Source organism: Callionymus lyra, chromosome 7 (genome assembly GCF_982586985.1).
Source record: "Callionymus lyra chromosome 7, fCalLyr1.hap1.1, whole genome shotgun sequence".
Taxonomy (NCBI): Eukaryota; Metazoa; Chordata; class Actinopteri; order Syngnathiformes; family Callionymidae; genus Callionymus; species Callionymus lyra.
This window is the reverse complement of record NC_141824.1, coordinates 21,169,076-21,187,891: the sequence shown is the minus strand read 5'-3', so window position 1 is coordinate 21,187,891 and position 18,816 is coordinate 21,169,076. Positions and strand designations below refer to the sequence as shown.

The following is an 18,816-nucleotide window of genomic DNA, read 5'->3' as shown; positions in this document are numbered from 1 at the left end:
GACATTTTAATATTTAATATCTCTGCCTCGCTGGGAAATAATGACATTCTGAAGCTGTAATGAAATCTATTTCTCTCTAAGTTGTCCCGGTGATCAAATTCTTTTAATTTTAGCCGAGCTGTTGCCGCCGCCCGCGAGCGCCCGAGTTTAACCAGCAAACACGGGCAGTAATGGAAATTTCACACAGTTAACAGCTCAGGTGTTTAAAGACGCCGGGATCTGATCGCAAACTCAGGTTACCGCCTCATTCTTATTCATTAGACAACCCAGGAGATGTGAACGGGATTAATCGGTTAATAATCCTTGTATAAATTTAATAAATGCTCACTTTTGATAGAATCTACATGCTAATGAAAAATGGAAAACGTGGATCGGTTAAAAAATCCTTTTATTTAAGTGTAAATAATAGCGGAAAATTCAGCTCAAGAAATTCACCAATCCTTACCTCGATTATCTCGACTGAAAACCAGGAGGAAAAGTCTCTGAGCTCGACTTGTTTTAAAAGTGTTTTGTCATTGTAACATGAAGCTTCTCAAAACCAAAAATCTCTTCAGTCCGGTCAGTGGTTGACTATTGCTAAACTAGCTCATGGCACAGCATCAAAAAAAGTCTTTTTTTAGACCAAACATACTTCACAATATTTTTCTTTTTAGTTGAAACTTACAGTTCAGTACATTTATCTCCATTTTTTTGATACCCTGCTTACTCATGTGAGGAGACTATTTTTTTAGCAGTAAGATAATGACACTACACGCCCTGTTCCGGAGTCACATTCCTCGAATTCTATAAAGGTAATAGTGCCCAATATTTTTGCTATATTCTGTTTCCCTATTGAATTGTGTATCCCACTACAAGGACATGTACTACGTTACAGAAATCTATTTTAGGTTTACTAGGATAGAAAAAAGAACTTTAAGGTAAAGAGGATTATTTTACTATTGCATTAATGGATTTAGTACTTTCATTAGTCATGTATTTCTTTTCTTCTGTTAAATTCACAAATAACTGTGTAATTGTGAGCAAGTAAGCTTTATTATGTACAGCTTATACAGCTTAAAGTGTACATGTAAACCTTTTACTGCATTGGATGGTTGTTACTTTCACTCTTTAATGACAACAAAAGTGGTGGGAATTAAGATTCTGACCTGTCACAAGGATTATATTTTAACACTTTCAAGTCTAACAATCACTATGAATTTGGAGTAATTTACCAGTTTCGGTCAAAGGTTAAAGATTAAGCCAGAAATCTGTTCTTTGATCTGAAAAGTAAATTGTTCATACAACAATGTAATGGTTGACATGAATGATCCCTGAGGTATTCATTACGTCCCCCTGAACCTCCGTTTAGTTGCAAAGGTTCGCTGATGCCTCAATCATCTACAAATTGAGTGTTGTATGTTTTCATTTTCCGCCCGTGCTGCTGCTCCGGGCATCAATCCGATCGCCTTCACTCGTCCCGGGCCGAGCTGTTGTTAGCTTTGGCAGGAAAACCACATAAGTGCCGCGGCGAGTGATAGCATCAATACCAGCGTGAAGAATCATGTGACAGGCGGCCATTATCCAGACGGACGGTCTACGATCTGATGGGGAGGTATTCAGAGTTCCTAAATCAAGTTGAGAAGAAGATCTTTGTTTTGATCGAATTTTTTAGTCGTTCTTTCAGTCGCTCGTCATGGTCACGACACGGTTAACAATAGTTTGTGTGACAGTTAAACCATGACTTGAATTAGAGTTCCACTAATATTTGTATTAATAGGAATTCTTGATCATCGAGAAACTGGACTCAAAAAACATTTCTCAAAGTACATTTTTACAAATGTTTGTGAGTTTTTGACGTTGATATCCACACCTACATAATTGTGATGAAACATCTCCCCATACAAAACTATATAATTATTTTCACGCATCTTTTCAGCAGCTGGCAGAGGTTGGTCACTTGTGTTCCATATGACAGTGTTTGTATTTGAATCCCTAAATTAACAGTAAACATTAATGAAAATCATTTTCAGCAGCTTTTTTGCATGAGAGTAATACCTCCTACTGGAATCACAGCTTCGCAGCGACATGCTAGCACATTGTCAGATGTGCTCATGTGTGTTGGCAAACTGTGCGAGGAACGTGCCAGCCATTGTTATTTGTTCACTGCACAGGAGAATACCTTGAGAAAAACAAAACAAAAAACCCCGGTGTGTTTGATGCCAGCATCGTCAGGATCACACAGAGTTTACCTTATGGCTGAGAAAGAGAGAGTGCGTCGGGCCATGATGAAGCTGCTGAGCACACGATGTTAAACGCCGGGCGCAAATAGCAAGACTTATTATTATTGATGGTCTGATGAAGCTTCATGAAGCAGTGTCATTATTTTCTCTAGAGTCCACTAGATGGTGTTCTCTGCTCCATTTTCCTTTGTTTTGAACAACTAATGAAACAGCACATCATTTTTAAACTTGTGGCGCCACCTACTGACCTCTAAACAACATGACACTGCTTCATGAAGCTTCATCCGCCCATTACTACTTATTATAGAGAACTATTGATGATGATAGATATGGGGAGAATGAGAAGCAAAGCTGCTCACTGGAGAAAGACGCTCTGGCTGTAGAGTTGAGGAAAATGTCTATACAGTAGTTTTCAGCACTATTAGGCGCACTGGATTATAAGGCTCACCTTCAATGAATGGCCTACTTTAGAACCGTTATCATAAATAGGGCGCACCGGATTATAAGGCGCATAGAATAAAATATACAGTCAAACATTTCACTGGGGTTGCGTTATGCATCCAGTAGATAAAGCTGTGCTAAAGGGAATGTCAACAAAACAGTCAAATAAAGTCAAACTTTATTAAGCATTCTGATAACTTTGTCCACTCCCATGGTAACGATGTTCAAATAATGTTTAAAAGGCTTCAAGCAGCAGCGTGAGACTGGTGTTGTGAGCAGACAAATGTTGAGCGAGCAGCAGTGAAGTTGAGCACGTTTATGACAGCTAGAGCGCCTGGTATGACATGTTGAACGCAATTGTATGACTGGTTGAGTGCGCAGCAGATTGATTTTGCGCAAAAACAAGGTTTTGAGTGTACCACAACCATGACAAACTCGCTCAAAACAGTGACAGTAATCTTACTCCATAGGCGTCTGCTGTGATGTGACGTGCGTCGTTAATCCCACCCTGTGATGACGCAATGACGTAATTCCGCCCACGGGGTGTCGGCTCAGTCGGCGCAGAGTCATTAAAGAGTTTGTTAACAAGTCCCCAACCAGTTAATGTTCATATGTAAAGCACTACGGATTATAAGGTGCACTGTTGTTTTTTAAGAAATTTAAAGGCTTTTTTATTGCGCCTTATAGAGCGGTAAATACGGTAACTCTTCAGAATATCGTCAAGAGGAGGAAGGACAATTAAGAATACGTTCAATCTATGACATGAAAATTATTGCAAAACCACTGAGAATGATGCAGTACACACGCTAAACCTGTAAGTGGTGCTGTTTCCTCAGAAAGGCGTGGTGCATAAAAAGGGCAAGACCAGAACAAATAATTAAAATATACACATCAATATTAGTAAAATATTAAGCCTCAAAAAGCTCAATTTGTAGTTTTTCTTTTTCAGTATTGATGCAGACTTAGTAGAAAAAAAGACATAAAGGGCTTTAAAAAATATGCTCATTGAACACAAAGGCTTTTAACGTCTACCGAGCCCAACACTCTACGAGGACTCAAGTGATCCATTAGGGATTCACCGACACATACAAAGCCAACAATAGCAACGCACATGTTGGTGTGTTTCGACGATGGGGTCGAGCTTTCATTAGCGCCATGCTTGACAACATATAGGAAAAGACATTAGAGAGAGTTTATAGCACTCTGTTGCTAAGCTCTGTGAGCAGATCTGGGATGTTTTAAAGTCTTGGTTTTGTTTAATGTTTTTCTCCAAATGTTTCTTCAGTTGTTGTCAGTCATTGAGTTATAAGGGATGGATACAGACACTTGGTGTGATATTGGTAATGGTTCTGACATTAGTACTGTCGAAACTCGACAATTAAGCAACACAGACTTTATTCATTGCTTCATTACGGTTATATTTTTCCTAATTAAAAAGATTGATTGTGACTTCATTATTAAATTCATTAAATTAAAAAAAAATGCTTGGTAGAAAAAAACAACACATTTGTTTTTTGTCCATTCTTTAGGCACAGTTTAAGCGACAGCACTGTTTCAGAAGTACTTATTTGGCAGCGGTACCAGATAAAACCAACAATACATAAACCCTAAATTATTATGTTAGAGACGCCCAAGATTGAGTCATGATATCAGCTGAACATCACTTGCTTAATGTGTTAGTTGTTATAGCTCAAACCGTAGAGGGCTTGGCAGACTACTCCCATCACTGTGTAATTGTGTGTATTAAAGGGTGATTGTGTAACTGTAAAGCGCTTTGGGTGCATGGAAAATATCATTAAAATAATTAACCCCAAATTTTCACTTATTTTCTACTCGTCATCATGTCGACTAAGGGTTGGGATTATTTGCAGGATAATCTGTTCCTTTTAAGAGTTTTAGGCAAAAATGTTTGTTCATTTTATTGTAGCGACTTGAGCTCAGTTGTCTTCAGCCAAAAAGACACCTAAAAACATCCGAATACCTCCAATACGTCCATCTTGTATTAAAGCATTGTGATGAAGTATTGTCATAGCTGTGTGCAAAAATCTAGAGCGCAATGAGCACTTAAATGGCCAGAAAATTGAGTGTGGATCGATGGACACTTTCCACCCTTAATTTCTGCCATTTTAGTGACGTATGTGACGCTTAACGGAAGCTACGACGTGACGACGCGTCTCCGGAGCAGATACCGGCGTAAATTTCTCGAGAAAACAACACAAGGACAATGATAACACAATGAAACACACATTAATAATTTGTTTCTGTTGGCGAAAAGTGCTGTCAAGTGTCGATGATAGGGTTCCAAAATTCCGAAAAGTGTTAAAAAGCAGTAGAAGAAATAGCTGTCGAGTCATTTCTGGAAAGTGTGTAGCAGCAGTGTTTGATTTGAGACAGTACTATCTGTCATACATTTGTGCACTGGCCAAGTACGTGCATATTAATGTGTACTATAAACTCAGAGAAGTGCGCCATTTGGGACACAGCCCTGGTGTAGATAGTATAGTGGAAGGCAATTGGATGTTTTTAAGTGTCTTTTCGAACAAAGATGAAGACAACTGAGCTCCAGTCTCTACATTTAAATGAAGATAAATGTTTGTCTGTAACTCTAAAAAGGAACAGATTACTCCAAATATTCCAAACCCTTAGCCAACATGAGGGTGAGTAGAAAATGGGTGAAAAACTATCCCTTTAAGAGCCTTTTACTAATAACTATGAAGTGACAACTTCGTTCTTAAAGAGTTGTTGTTTCAGTGACTAAAAGTTCTTTAAAAATTGACACAGAAATCCATCTTAATGTAAACTGTGTCTACTGGTTGTTGTTTTAGCAGCAATACTAAGGTTAGAATGAACAAGGATAAACTGAGTCTCCCCCTAAGAAGTTAATCTGTGGTTGTTTACCATGGACACATGCTTGAAGATTCCCAGAATGTGTAAGATCTTGCAACATTTTCATCATCGACTTTAACCCAGCATAAATGCACCGCTTGACTCATAAAGCAAAAATCCCTCTCAAGCATGTGAGTCCGTACATCTGATACGATCGTGACTTTGTTTCTAGCAAACAAGGTCGGCAGAGGCTATAAAAGGGCAGCTCAGTTTCTGCCGTATCTTCTTGTTAAAAAGAGGTGATGGCGTCTCGGGCGCATTAATATTCCACGCCGTACGTCGGAGGAGAACGCCGAGTCTCTCTTTGAAGCACATCATGTAAACAACACGGGCCTAAATAAGGCCACATCTAAAACGGCTGCTTAATTGTTGCACTGTAACAGCGACGCAATCTTTAGTGAACACGATGCAGCGCGTGTTTGAAAGTGGGGAATTAACTTGAACATGAAACTCGCTTGTCTTTCAGGAAAACGCAGGTTTGATCAAGAGGATATCACGCCATCACAAAGCAGGAGAAAAGAGCGAATGAAAGGCGAGACAGAAGAAAATCTGATCACATCCATCAAGCAAATAACATCATTAAACGTGAGCTAAATACCTTCCACTGTAAGCGTCGACGCTTGCAGAGCGAGAGCTGATAAGATGATGACGCGAACCCCCTCATATCTGATTGTTTTCACCTACAGTGACCTTTTCCCAAAAGGGGAAAAAACATGTGGGGGAAAAAATAATGCATTCCTACAATGAACAAAAGGTCACAACTGTCACCAAAAACAATCATTTACGCTGACAGAGCAATTTAAAGCCACTCAGTTTAGAAACGTCCTCTGCGAAGGGAAAAAGGGATAATTTGCAGCATCTAATAAACTTTCTCCGCTTAGTTGACCGGACAGATTTAGGAAACCATTTAAGGACAAAAGCTAATTAGCACTAAATCACGATCTGATCCATTAGCCGAAGCTAATCTGTAAATTACCTGTCCAAAGTGATTCATGTTGGAAAATTGAGGATCTACCAGTCTGATAATGTGAAGCGCTTTCCTCAGCTTGCTTCCCATTTTTACCAACACGGCCGCTCTATTAGCGAGACTTAGGATTTCTAAAAAAGAAGTGTTAGTGGTTTCGTAACAGCATTAAATCATGCTTTTATTTTAGCAAAGTTTCTCTTGATATTTTGACAAGATCTTTGAACGAATCATGCAGTCATTCGTTTTCCTCAATCAATTCTGTGTATCAGTAAAGAAAACATGGAATGCTTAAAAGCGCTTTTTCAGTACAGTTTAATATATATTTTATATATTTCTTGTCTTTGTATTCGTTTAAACAAATGTACCCTACATTAAACCTCACCAACAACAAAACATACAAAAACACGAAACAAAACATGATAAACTGATTGTATTTTTTTTACCATTACATTTATTTAATGTAAAGTTTGTTGCGACATTTTTCAATCCAATAAGAAGGTCTAAAGTATTTATCAGGAACTAGGATGTCAGTAACGTGGAGGATACTCCACATAAACTTAGCAGTTACTAATATTTGACAAACTAGTCACTCGCTAATAACAGTTTACTTTAGCCATGATTGAGTGATACATCAAAGATCCACCGAGTCCATCTCCGATTTTTAATCTTTTTAAAAGACAAAAATATAATTGATGGATTTATGAGGTAAACCAGTTGGTTTAAAATCGACATGTTAAATGAAATGAGATCAAATTTGTACGAGTTATACACTCGAAACATGCATGAATATTCGTAAACTGATGGATTTAATATGTTACATTGGGATGAATTTATGAAACTTGGTAGTCCTTAAAGTAATAGTTCACCAAAGATTTAGATTTCACTTATTTTTACTCTCATGTCATTGTCTTTTTCTCCATCCAAAAATACACTTAAAATCATCCAAATACCTCCATACTGCTCGTGTGTTACGTCCATCTTGTTGTCACACCTCGACAAGCTGAATTGTTCCGAAAAAAAATAAATAAAAAGCTATATTTGGAACTTGTTTGTAGCAAAAGCTATAAAGGCTAATATGCTGGACAGACAGTAGACTTGAAGGTATTAAGACTATGTTGTCTTTGGCTTTTTGGACGAAGACAACTGAGCTCTAGTCGCTACTTTAAAATAAACAAACATTTTTGTCTAAAACTCTAGAAAGGAACAGATTACTGTAAAAATAATCCCAACTCTTAGTTTTCATGAGGTTGAGTAGAAAGTGAGTGAAGTTTTGTGTGAACTATCACTTTAATAGTCTTAGAAAAACAATGAATGGAAAAAACAAACTTGGTAAAGAAGAAGATTTTAAATGAACTTTGTAACATGGAGTTGGAAATTTTGGAAGTAAAACTAAACTTAAAATAGGAAACTTCGAAGAGACTAGGTACATAGAGAAGGCTGATTTTATTTAGCTTTTAAATATAAATACTAATAGTACAACATTGTTATTTAAAGATCAACTAATGTGAAAATGTAACTCTCCTGACTCACTCACATGTTTCAAATGTTGAAGTCTTCCTCTCTAAGATGCAGTAAGTCCTTCATCATGACCATGTTTTGAACTTATTACTTTATAAATTTCTCCCCTCATCTGAAATTGAAAGTGGATTAAATTATGACGTAATAGTGGCTTCACTCCTCCTCCAGCCAGCTATAATCACCCCCCCGCTTTGTTTATACAACGAGTCCCTGGGAGGAGACTTCCGGCATTGATGACTTGCTGTGACTAACCTTGATGATTGACCAATCACAGCAGACTGGGTGTGATTATAGTAAATAAGATGTTTAGCTCCAGAAAGCCTTCAGTGTTTTAAAATCCTTAAATTTTGACAGCCAGAACTGAGTTAGATATAAACAGCTTTTAAATTAAATGTTGCAATGAAAGGAGAATAAATGGTTGAAATCCAAAAACGTACTTTAAATACCAATTGAACAACTTCACGGTTCAGGAAAAAATAATACTTGACTTGCTTCTCTTATGTATATAAATGTTATTAATGTTCTTTACTTGAGGGAAACAGCAGGAGGTTCCAGTGCACGGGAGCTGCTGTACAAATAAACCCGGCTTTCTTATAACATCTGATCTCTAAACGGGGTGGAGGTGTGAAGTCAACTGTCCGTCTGCCTTCCCTCCTTTTCACAAAAGTCATTTTGGCTGTTACTGAGCCGCAGAGCAGAAGTGAAGCTCCTCGGACTCAAAGGTGGCACTGAAAGTCGTCCTCCCCTGTGATTTGCCACAGTGGGGGAGGCAGCGAGGACGGCAGGGGGTGGACTATCAGCAGAACTGGCAATAAATATCTCTGCTGGGGGAAAAAAAGTCGGCAGGAGAAATATCTTGGCGGAAAGAAGCAATGCATCAGGTTGAGAAAATAGGTCAGGAATAGCGTATTGTTTCCAGTTGAAACAGGATATTACACGTTGAGCTGGTGTTGATTACCTGGCGCCACATGTGACGTGCCTCAAATGTGGGATTAGATTCTTTGTGAGGCCCGGCCAACGGAAAAAAAAAAGGATAAAACTCCAGCCCCGCACTGACACGTTTTAACGGCGCCTGTCGGAGCTTTAATTAACGACAATTCGGTTGTAAACAAGCTTGATTATGATTCATGCGGCGTGTTGTCTTAATAACCAGAAATATGGATTTCCTTTAAACTGCGCAGCAGCCATTAGAAGCAACCAGACTAATTATGTCACGCTCTTCAAACTCCATTTACAAGAGAGAGTCGGCGTCACGAAGATTGTGATCTTAAGAGTCGCATTTTCAATGATCGCAACAGATCTCCTTCATTTGTCCTCTGTAAATAAACAAAGCATTTCAAATGTTGCACTTATTTAATAGTGTATTTTTTAAGCATTTAATCATTTGTGGTAATAATTGAATTTATTGTATTCAATATTTTCTGAATTAATGTTATTTTACAAATAGTGTTTATATTTTGATTTAAATTCTATATATATTTAATTCAATATTATTAAATTCATAGGCCTTTAAATTCAATATAAAATGTTGGCATAACCAGACAAAACCAAAGGAGTGCCGAGCTACTTGATCGAACTCCTATCCAATCATGCAAAGTGCAGGCGATCATGTGACCACATAGAAGCACTTAAGTGTCAATCAAGTTATTTTCTAGTGATGAAGCTTCATGAAGCAGTGTCATTATTTTCAGAGTCCACTAGGTGGCTCTCTCTGCACTATTTTCCTTAATTTTTAAACTGATGGCGCCACCTACTGACCTCTAAACAACAGCTTGATCATCACTAGTATTTTCCTGACAATTTGTCAATTTGTTTTGATGTCTATGCTCTGAAAAAGTTAACATACTATTAAATAGTGGTTTGTGATGTCACAAGATTTAGGCACTAATGATGTTACCTGATGAACAAATTTTCCTGGTTGTTGTGCAATATTATATTTATGTAAATTCAAGTTTGTTTATATATTTTTCTGGTTGAAATATGAGTTAAACCATTTTTATTGTGAAGATATGTTCAGTAACATTCTTATTCGTATGTATTCAACGTCACTATATGGAAAAACCAAATTGTATGAAAAGGCTAAAATATATATTTATTACAGTTTTATATTTGCAATACAACTGCAGTAATAATTTTCCTACAGAAAATAACACCCCTTAATTGAACAAAAACAAAAGTCAAATACTGATAAACTTACTTTAATATATATATATATATTTAAAAGAAAATGGATATGAATATGGGTATTTTGGTCAAAACAGCCCTGGCCCTAAGTCTTCCTAATGCTTATTCATCACAGGTAGTGACATTCAGTCGTTTCAATGTACAAGTAGTTTTGTCACTTGCTTTATTTGTTGTGTATCTCTACACCTTTGTGTTGTACTTTGACCAATCACAACGAAGAAAACGAAGTCCAAGCTCTTCATACAGGTCGAGGTAAACTTGGTCAAAACTAAGCTGCGCAAAAGTAGGATGGGAAAAAAGTCTTAAATATAATTGTAGAATACTTAATAAGCAATAAATATGTTAGTTGAAGAACAATAAATATTAAATATTTTGATTTGAATGCATATTTTAATTACATTCTTGAGGGTGTAATTATGTATCCTTTCTATTCATCAATATTAATAGAATGTATTTAGAAATTTGAAAAGTTTTAAACAGGCTTTATATTCTCTCCGGTGTTGCTTCAGTGAACCAGCCTAAGAACCCCTTGCTAGGAATGTCAGCCTCATTTCCATTTCCCATTATCTGTGAGTTCTTTTCTTAACCAAATATTAAAAAAAAAAAGCACACGGCGGCGCTGACGGAACTCATTCATCAACTTCCCAAACTGATATTTACCGTCCTCAACGTTATTAATAAAAGTAATTAGGCGTAATCAGAGTGTTGTTGCACTTCCAAACACGGAACTAGATTTCCTTGCTGAGTCTGGATCTTTCCTCCATTAACCAAAACCCTGCGTCGCTAATTATTGTTCTAATTAGCGACGCAGCATTTTCAAGACGAGGAGAGAAACCAAATCAAGATTAGCAGTCGGAGTAATTGTTAGTATGACCAATGAAAATGAAAGCCGCAGTGGAACAATGTCGGTTGCAGAGCTTTGGTTATTAATGTGTTTGTCGGCGGCAAAACAAACATTATTTTTTTGGTGTTTTATCATAATTGAATCTCGTTGCCAGAAGACTTACATCTACTGTACTTTAGCTTCGGTTAGATTTCCTCATTACAGACGCCTGGATTTACTCTTCTTGCAAACAGACTGCACTAAAACTTAGCTTTCTATCACTAAGGATTCACTTGAATCACAAAATATCCATTTTTTGATTTGATGACTTCTTGGTTAGACTATTGTAAGTTTATTTTCGTGTGGGACAATGATATTGGTGGAATATCACAATTATGAGCTATTAAGCTTATACAATTCTGGTTCTTACTTTCAGAGCTATTCATGGTCAGGCTCCTCCTTACATCAGTGATCTGATCCAGACTTACACCCCAGCTTGAATCTGAGGTCTGTGGATCAGAATCTACTGATGGTTCCTGAACACGGTTCTGGACCAGAGGAGAGAAATCCTTCCAGGCTGTTGCTCCTAAGCTTTGGAACGATCTTCTTCTCTCTCTGTGTTTGATGATCTACTGACTGATCTAAGACATTCTTATTTGTTCAGGCTTTTCCCTGGTTTTCTAGGACTCCTGTGTTTGTCTTATGTGTCTTGGCCTTTTTTAAATATATTTTAACTGTGTATTGTTTTTCATTGTTAAAGCGCTTTGTGATCCTGGTCTTGAAAGTTGCTTTAGAAAAAACCTTTAATTTCCTTTAAACTATCATTTTCTACTCACTCATTTCGACGAAGGGTTGGGATTATTTGCAGAGTAATCTGTTCCTTTTTAGAGTTACAGACAAAATGTATATTTTTTAACGTAGCGACTGGAGCTCAGTTTCATCTCTGTCCAAAAAGGGACATAAAAACATCTAAAAAAACCCCAAAACCTCCATACTGCTTGTCTGTAACGTCCATCTTGTTTCGAAGCTTCAACATGAAGAATTTTAGTAGAACAACTTAAACAGGTTTATATTTTAAATGTGTTTTTAGGAGAAGTTATTCGTCTCTCAGTCTGATGTCTTTTCTAATTCAAACACATTGTGTCAGTGCAAGATTTGGGCAGTTAGCCTAGCAGCGTCCACTAAAAACACACTTAAAACAAAAACTTGTTTATATTTTGAGGACATTTTTTTTTATTTCGAGGCTTCAATACAAGATGTGCGTTACAGACGTATGGAGATATTTCAATGTTTTTAAGTGTCTTTTGGACGAAGATGAAGACAACTGAGCTCCTTTCACTACATGAAAATGAACAAAGATTTTTGTCTATAACTCTAAAAAGGGACAGATTACTTTGAAATTACAACCCTTTTGAGTAAACTATCACTTTAAGGGCCAAATATTTGTTTTTCATCAAAACAACTGACATAATTCCCACGTATTATGAATCAATTTAGGAGGCGACTGTCAAAAGTTTTGAGTTATTGTTTAGTTTTTATATTTTGGGTGACACTAATTGATCCTATAATTGGATTATTTATATGAAACTGTCAAATCTGCCTCAACAGTGTATCAGAGACACGAGATTGAGTCACACTGACGCTAAAGTCGATGGTAAAAATGCAGAGAAGATGCTTTTAAATCCTCTGCAGCTCTCGCTTCTCTAAGAAAGAAGGTAATTTGTGTTTGAGTGGGAAGAAGAAGAAACAAAACACCCTCGGAGATTTATTTATTTATGCAGCGTAATGCATAATGAGTCTGAAAATGACAATTTGTTAGCGGCTGAATTTGAATCGATGACAGCGAGGGGAGAGAGCCGCGCTCGCCGAAGCATCAGGACAAATCCTCGGCTATCGAGGGCGACGGCGGAGAATCTAGTATGAGAGGCACGTTCAGGACCAGGAGAGTTCGGGTCGGAACACTCGGTATCTCCGGGAAGTATCACAGCACACGGAGAAAATGTGAAACTGACTCTCGTCTCTTCTTGCTCACGTGTCCTTGAGCCAAACAACACTTGCAGCGTAAATCCTTTTAGACTCAATTTAAAACAATCTTTAATGGAACTTTTATCAGTTTAATAATTTATTTAATTCCTTTCTGACTGATATTTAATTCATTCTAATACTGATATATACTACAAATACACAAACTGTCACTGGATTATTAGCTGGGGTGTAAGGCTGGATCAGATCACTGATGTAAGGAGGAGTCGGACCATGAATAGATCTGAAAGTAAGAACCAGAATTAAAAAATTGATCCTGAAAGAAACTGGCAGCCAGTGAAGAGATTTAAGGATCGGGGAAATGTGAGTTCTTCTACTAGAGCAGGTCAGAATTGTCAGAGTTTTGTATTAACTGCAGGCGAGACAACTCCTTCTTGTTTAGACACCAAAATAAAGTGTTACTAAACTAAACAAGAAAACACAAATACATGAATTACAAGCTTCAGCTTGTGTTGTGACATAATTTTCCTGAGTCGTACTCTTTAGAGCTTTCACTTGTTAAACATTCAGTGAGCACGATTTCTTTTGAATTGACCCAAATACAACAACTTTTTCTTCCCAATAGATCCTACTTTGGCACAGAAACGTCATGATAATATTATATGAAAAATAAATGTAAAAAATATTAACCTCGTTTATTTAACATCATTAATTTAAGACTTTAAAATATCTTTATTCATGTATTTTAAACATTTTATGAAGGTTACTACTTTAATTAGGGACTTGTGAGTTATTTGGGCAGATGTTTTATTATAGAAATAGATACATATATTTAGCATTATTAGTTGGTTTAGGTTAATAGTAGATACGTTTAAAGGTTGTTGACTTAATATAATAAATAAGAGTTCAACTACATTTATCAATTCAAACCAACACATAGAAGATATTTTCTCGAGTTGTTTTTTCTCTTCGGTTACTATAGTTAATAATTCATTGATTATTTTGTTTCAAGAAGCACTTTTTTTCCCCAACATTTTTCGTTTAAATTTAGAGCATTTGTTATTGAAGAGCCAAACGTGAACGAATCATCCAGTAGGATATTGATTTACATCTCACTGATCATTTTTTATTCAGATTATCGATCATTGAATGATCGAAGCGGTTGCATGTTCTTTTGTCTTCGCCTGGAGAATGAAAAAAAAATTCCCCAGAATGCTTTGCCACGAGCTCCGTATGTTAATGCTTGCCGGGCCCTCGGGGGAGATAAAAAGCCGATCGGAACGTTGTTTATTGGGAGCAGTGAGCAACATAAATCATGTAGTGAGAAAATGGAGGCAATAACTCACCTTTCGCTTTGCTTTTCGTCCCGGCCACTGATAGCATGAGGGGGTGAGAAGGAGAAAACAGTCGGTTAGAGAGGTGGAGTGAGGGAGGAACAGTGATCTCATGATAATTGTTTGCAGTGTGAGGTCAAACACCAGGCAGACGGAGCGACAGAACACACGTTTAATCTCGTCTTTTATTCTGAAATCACTTTCATTTTCCACTTTTGTGATTTAAAATATCTGTCCTAATCCTACTTTTCTCTTCACTTAGGACGACATACTGTAAATAATTAATATTTAATCGTATAAATAATGACATCATTATTTTTTCCCATTTAAAACCATGTTAATTTGTATTACTATGAAGAAAAATGTATTTTAATTTATGAAAAATCAATATTTAATGTAAAATGACGTGAAGAAGCAAAAAAAACAAGGTTTATTTTTATTCAAGGAAATAAATGTAATTTAAAATTAAAATTATTTTGGATTTAAAGTCTGTAATTATTATCCTTAAAATTACATTTAAAACAACGACTAAAATAAGAATAACAATGAGATTAAGATTAAAGTTAAGAATAAGATTAAGGTTAAGGTTAATATTAAGGTTGCGATTGAGATTGAGATTGATATTAAGATTAAGATTAAGATTAATATTAAGATTATGATTAAGAATAAAGTGACCATAACAATAAGATTAAGATTGATATTAATAATCAGAATAAGAATCCGATTAAGATCAAGAGTAAGATAAAGATAAAGATTTAGAATAAGAATAAAAATTAGAATGAAAAAAATAAAAATGAGATTAAGAATAAGAATGATATTAAGATTAAGATTGATATTAATAATACAAATAAAATTAAGAACAAGATTAATATTAATATTAAGATTTAGAAGAAGGATGAGAATAACAATGAGATTAAGATTAAGATTGAGATTAATAATCAGAAAAAAATTAAGAATAAAAATGACAAAGTAAAGAGAGTAAAATTAAGTTTAATAATAAAAATAATGACACGAATGAGAATGAGATTAGTATCAAGATTAAGATTTAAGAATAAGAAAAACTCTTTTCTTTTGGTTTCAAAATAAAAGTTGAACATTTGTGAATACAGATAAAGCCATGGCTTCACAGAGCTCAACCTGTCAGCAGCATTATTTTACTTAAACTAAAAATAAAATGTACAATTCGTAAAAATCATAAGCACAGATATTATTATTTTATCGAATGTGTGGTTGGTACAACATCCAACATTAAAATCTAAAACAGCTTAACTAAATGCATGTTGTAAATAAGAAAAACAAAAATGAGCTCTAAAGCATATTTAACATTAAATATTTACACGTTATTATGTTATATTATTAAGTGTCCAACAGTCAGAATAAAAGTCAGGATGAAAACCTCCACTGACGTCTGAGCGCACCTGGAGGAAAGAGGTTTGTTCTCGTTGGATTCACAAAAGACAACAATGAAACAAATCTGTCCAGGTTGTACGAGATCAAACGCACAAGCATCCACATCAAACGTGACAAGTTGGAATCCAAGTCTTCGCTCGCACACGCGATGAATCATTCAGACGCAGCTGCTCTGACGAGACGCTCAAATCCCAACGACTCGACGAGCGAGGCCTCACAGCGCTGCTCCAGCTCGTGTACAAATGACTTCTATTGAGCGTGACTGAAGCCTGACGCCGTTATATTTAGTCTTTACCTCGCATTTCTGTCGAGAGACGGCGGGCTGAAGATGCCACGAGGGGGCGGAAGCAGGAAACACATCAAGTCTCGTCAATGCATGCTTCATGGTTATTGTGCTTCATGAGACGAGGTGGTGACCTCACGACCTTTCTCCTGCAATGCACGCATGCAAAGTTGCACTTTATCTGCAGGGACAGTAGACCTGGGTCAAGTTTCTCCAACGTGTTCCTAGTTTTTCCCCTATAGACGGTCCCTTCAAGGGACTCGTTGTATAAACAAAGGGGGCGTGATGTCAGCTGGCTAGCGAAGGAGTGAAGCCATTATTACGTCATAATAGACTCCGCTCTCGTAACCTCTCGTTTGCCGAGATTTCAGACGGGGGAGAACTTTATTAAGTTATAAGTTCAAAACATGGTCATGATGAAGGACTTACTGGATCTTGGAGTCAACATTTGAAACATGCAAGTGAGTCAGGAGAGTTGGGTTAAGACATTACTTGACCTTTTAAGGTGTTATCGACTCAATTTCTTCCCAGTTCAGACTCATAATCTTGTCGTGTTGACCCCATTTGTCTTGTTGCCTATTGAATATAAATCATTGATTTTGCTGGTTCAGGTTTTTCGTCGACCTAATTAAACCTGGAAAACCCTCAACACCCTTAATGGGTCTTGAAAATTGTACGGCAGAATCAGGGCAAAGGTCAAAAATCCGGTATAGAAACACAGAACTCTAAGCTCACAGACCAAGAAGACCATCACTCATTAGCTTGTCTTGGTCCTCAGAGCACATTCTGGACTGGTTAACAAATTTTCCCATCAACCCTGGAGAGCTGGTCTATTGTTCTTCAAGAACTGAGGCTCATCCATCAAGAACACTAAGGTGTTCCCTTTAAGATTTCCCTTAGGTCGGCTCTTAAACAGGTTGCTTGGCAACCAAGTCAAAGCATCATCCAGAAATATCGGTCACAAGTTATTAAGTTAATTCTACAAAGTTACCGGCGAATGAAAATGGACAAGAACCGGTGGAATAATTGTGCATGTTTTATTGTTTGTCCTCCAGGGTGATCTCCGGTGGAATCTAGTGGCATAAATCGGCGACTAAAAGAGTTTTTCATTCCTCCGCGAACCTAATCTCGGACGGTAATTTGATCGCAATCATGTGTTCCAGTGTTGGCGTCCACCGAAGCTCTTTAAACTGACACAACAATCCGACAGAAAAAAAATCGAGGCTCGTGCAGAAACAGATTGCTCATCTTTGAGGACAATAACAAAACACGGGCGAGCTGAACAAAGCATCCCACACTGGACAATGTGTGCAGGCGCAGAAACAATAAAATGGATAATAGTGCGCCACCGACGACAAGATAAGGAAGAAATTGGGTAACGCAGGGAAACACAACCGGGCAGAAAGATGGGACTTTGGCCAGTTTGGCCTCCAGAAGAAAGAATTGTGTGTGTTGGCCGCACAGTGGTGTGCGACCGAATGAAGTGCCTTCATTTATCCACCGGACTTATTTCTGAGGCGAGTATTCAGGCCCGTAACAAAGCAATCGTCTCTGGTCCCCGCGGTGATTAGTCTACGCGACCGCCGAGAGGTTTTGTCCTCCTTCGCGGGGAAGCGTCGTTTTCTGCGCCGCTCATCACAAGGGGTCAGTGAGCCCGAGCTGCCGGTGACACACGAACACACACTGCTGGCTGGTGAGTAACCTTTTGCCAGGAGCGCTTTATCATTTACAAGCTATCAATGATTAATTAAAACGCTGCGGAGAGCAACTGTAAACAACGGTTTCCCCACGACTCTGTGGCACTTTTTCCCTTCTCTGAAGCGACAACAAGAAATATTTATTTATACTTCTGGATGTTTATTTTCGGTTTAATAAAACCTATAATGTTTGATGTTTGTCCTTTGTGTCGTGAATAATTTATACTCTTATTGGAAGAATTTGTAGAAATATTCAAATTGAAAATCCTTGTTTCTTATCTTAAATATTTAGTGTCTATGGCACCAATTGAATGAATAAAGCTGTCAGAGTCCTTCACTGATTTTGAGTAACATCCTAGAACTGAATAAAAAAAATATAAACAGCACAATTTCCCAGAAAAATTTAAGAAAATGACTGCACTACTTTACCAATTTAACATTTACTAATACACTTCTTTGTCTCAGTTTCACCTTGTGAAGGAGTTTCCAAGTGGGCACTTCTGGTCAAGTATGTAAATTATATATTAAAAAGTACAACTTTGAAACTTTAAGTACGATTATCAAAACGTTTGTATTTACAGGGTTTTGGATTTTGAGTCAACCATGTGACTGGGACAAACTAAAAGACTTCTGTTATATTAGATTTGGGGCGTCATAGCTCAGATGGTAGAGTGGTTGCCTGCAGTCCAAAAGGTTGCAGGTTCAATCCCAGCTCCAGACAAGCATCGTTGTGTTCCTGAGCAAGACACTTTACCCTGATTGCTCCTGATGGCAGATTCCGCGCCATGTGGTGCAGCCTACTCCCATCAGTATGTGTGAATGGCTGTCAAAGCCCTAGCTGACCCTGGTCTAGAAAGGCGCTGTATAAATAGAGATTATTATTATTATATACTCAAGATTAGTGAATGCAGTAGAGATCGGTACATATTTGCGGGGAAGAGATGACAGAATTTTGGTGGTTTTTCAAATGACCATCTGGATTCAGGAACATTTGGAAGAATGAATCGGTAGAATGAATGTTGATGGGACAGTGACATGCGTAACGGACATATATAGAAAACACCCACCCAG

At 37.2% G+C, this 18,816-nt stretch overlaps 1 protein-coding gene across 2 annotated transcripts in view; it reads right to left on the bottom strand.

Annotated features, from left to right (window-relative positions):
* Positions 1-18,816, bottom strand: part of cadm2b (cell adhesion molecule 2b) — a 246,341-nt gene that overhangs the window by 83,687 nt on the left and 143,838 nt on the right. For both annotated transcript variants that reach the window (XM_087795131.1, XM_087795132.1), the window contains exon 2: positions 14,368-14,394. In XM_087795131.1, the coding sequence (XP_087651257.1) occupies positions 14,368-14,394 (27 nt within the window). The remainder of the gene's footprint in view (positions 1-14,367; positions 14,395-18,816) is intronic.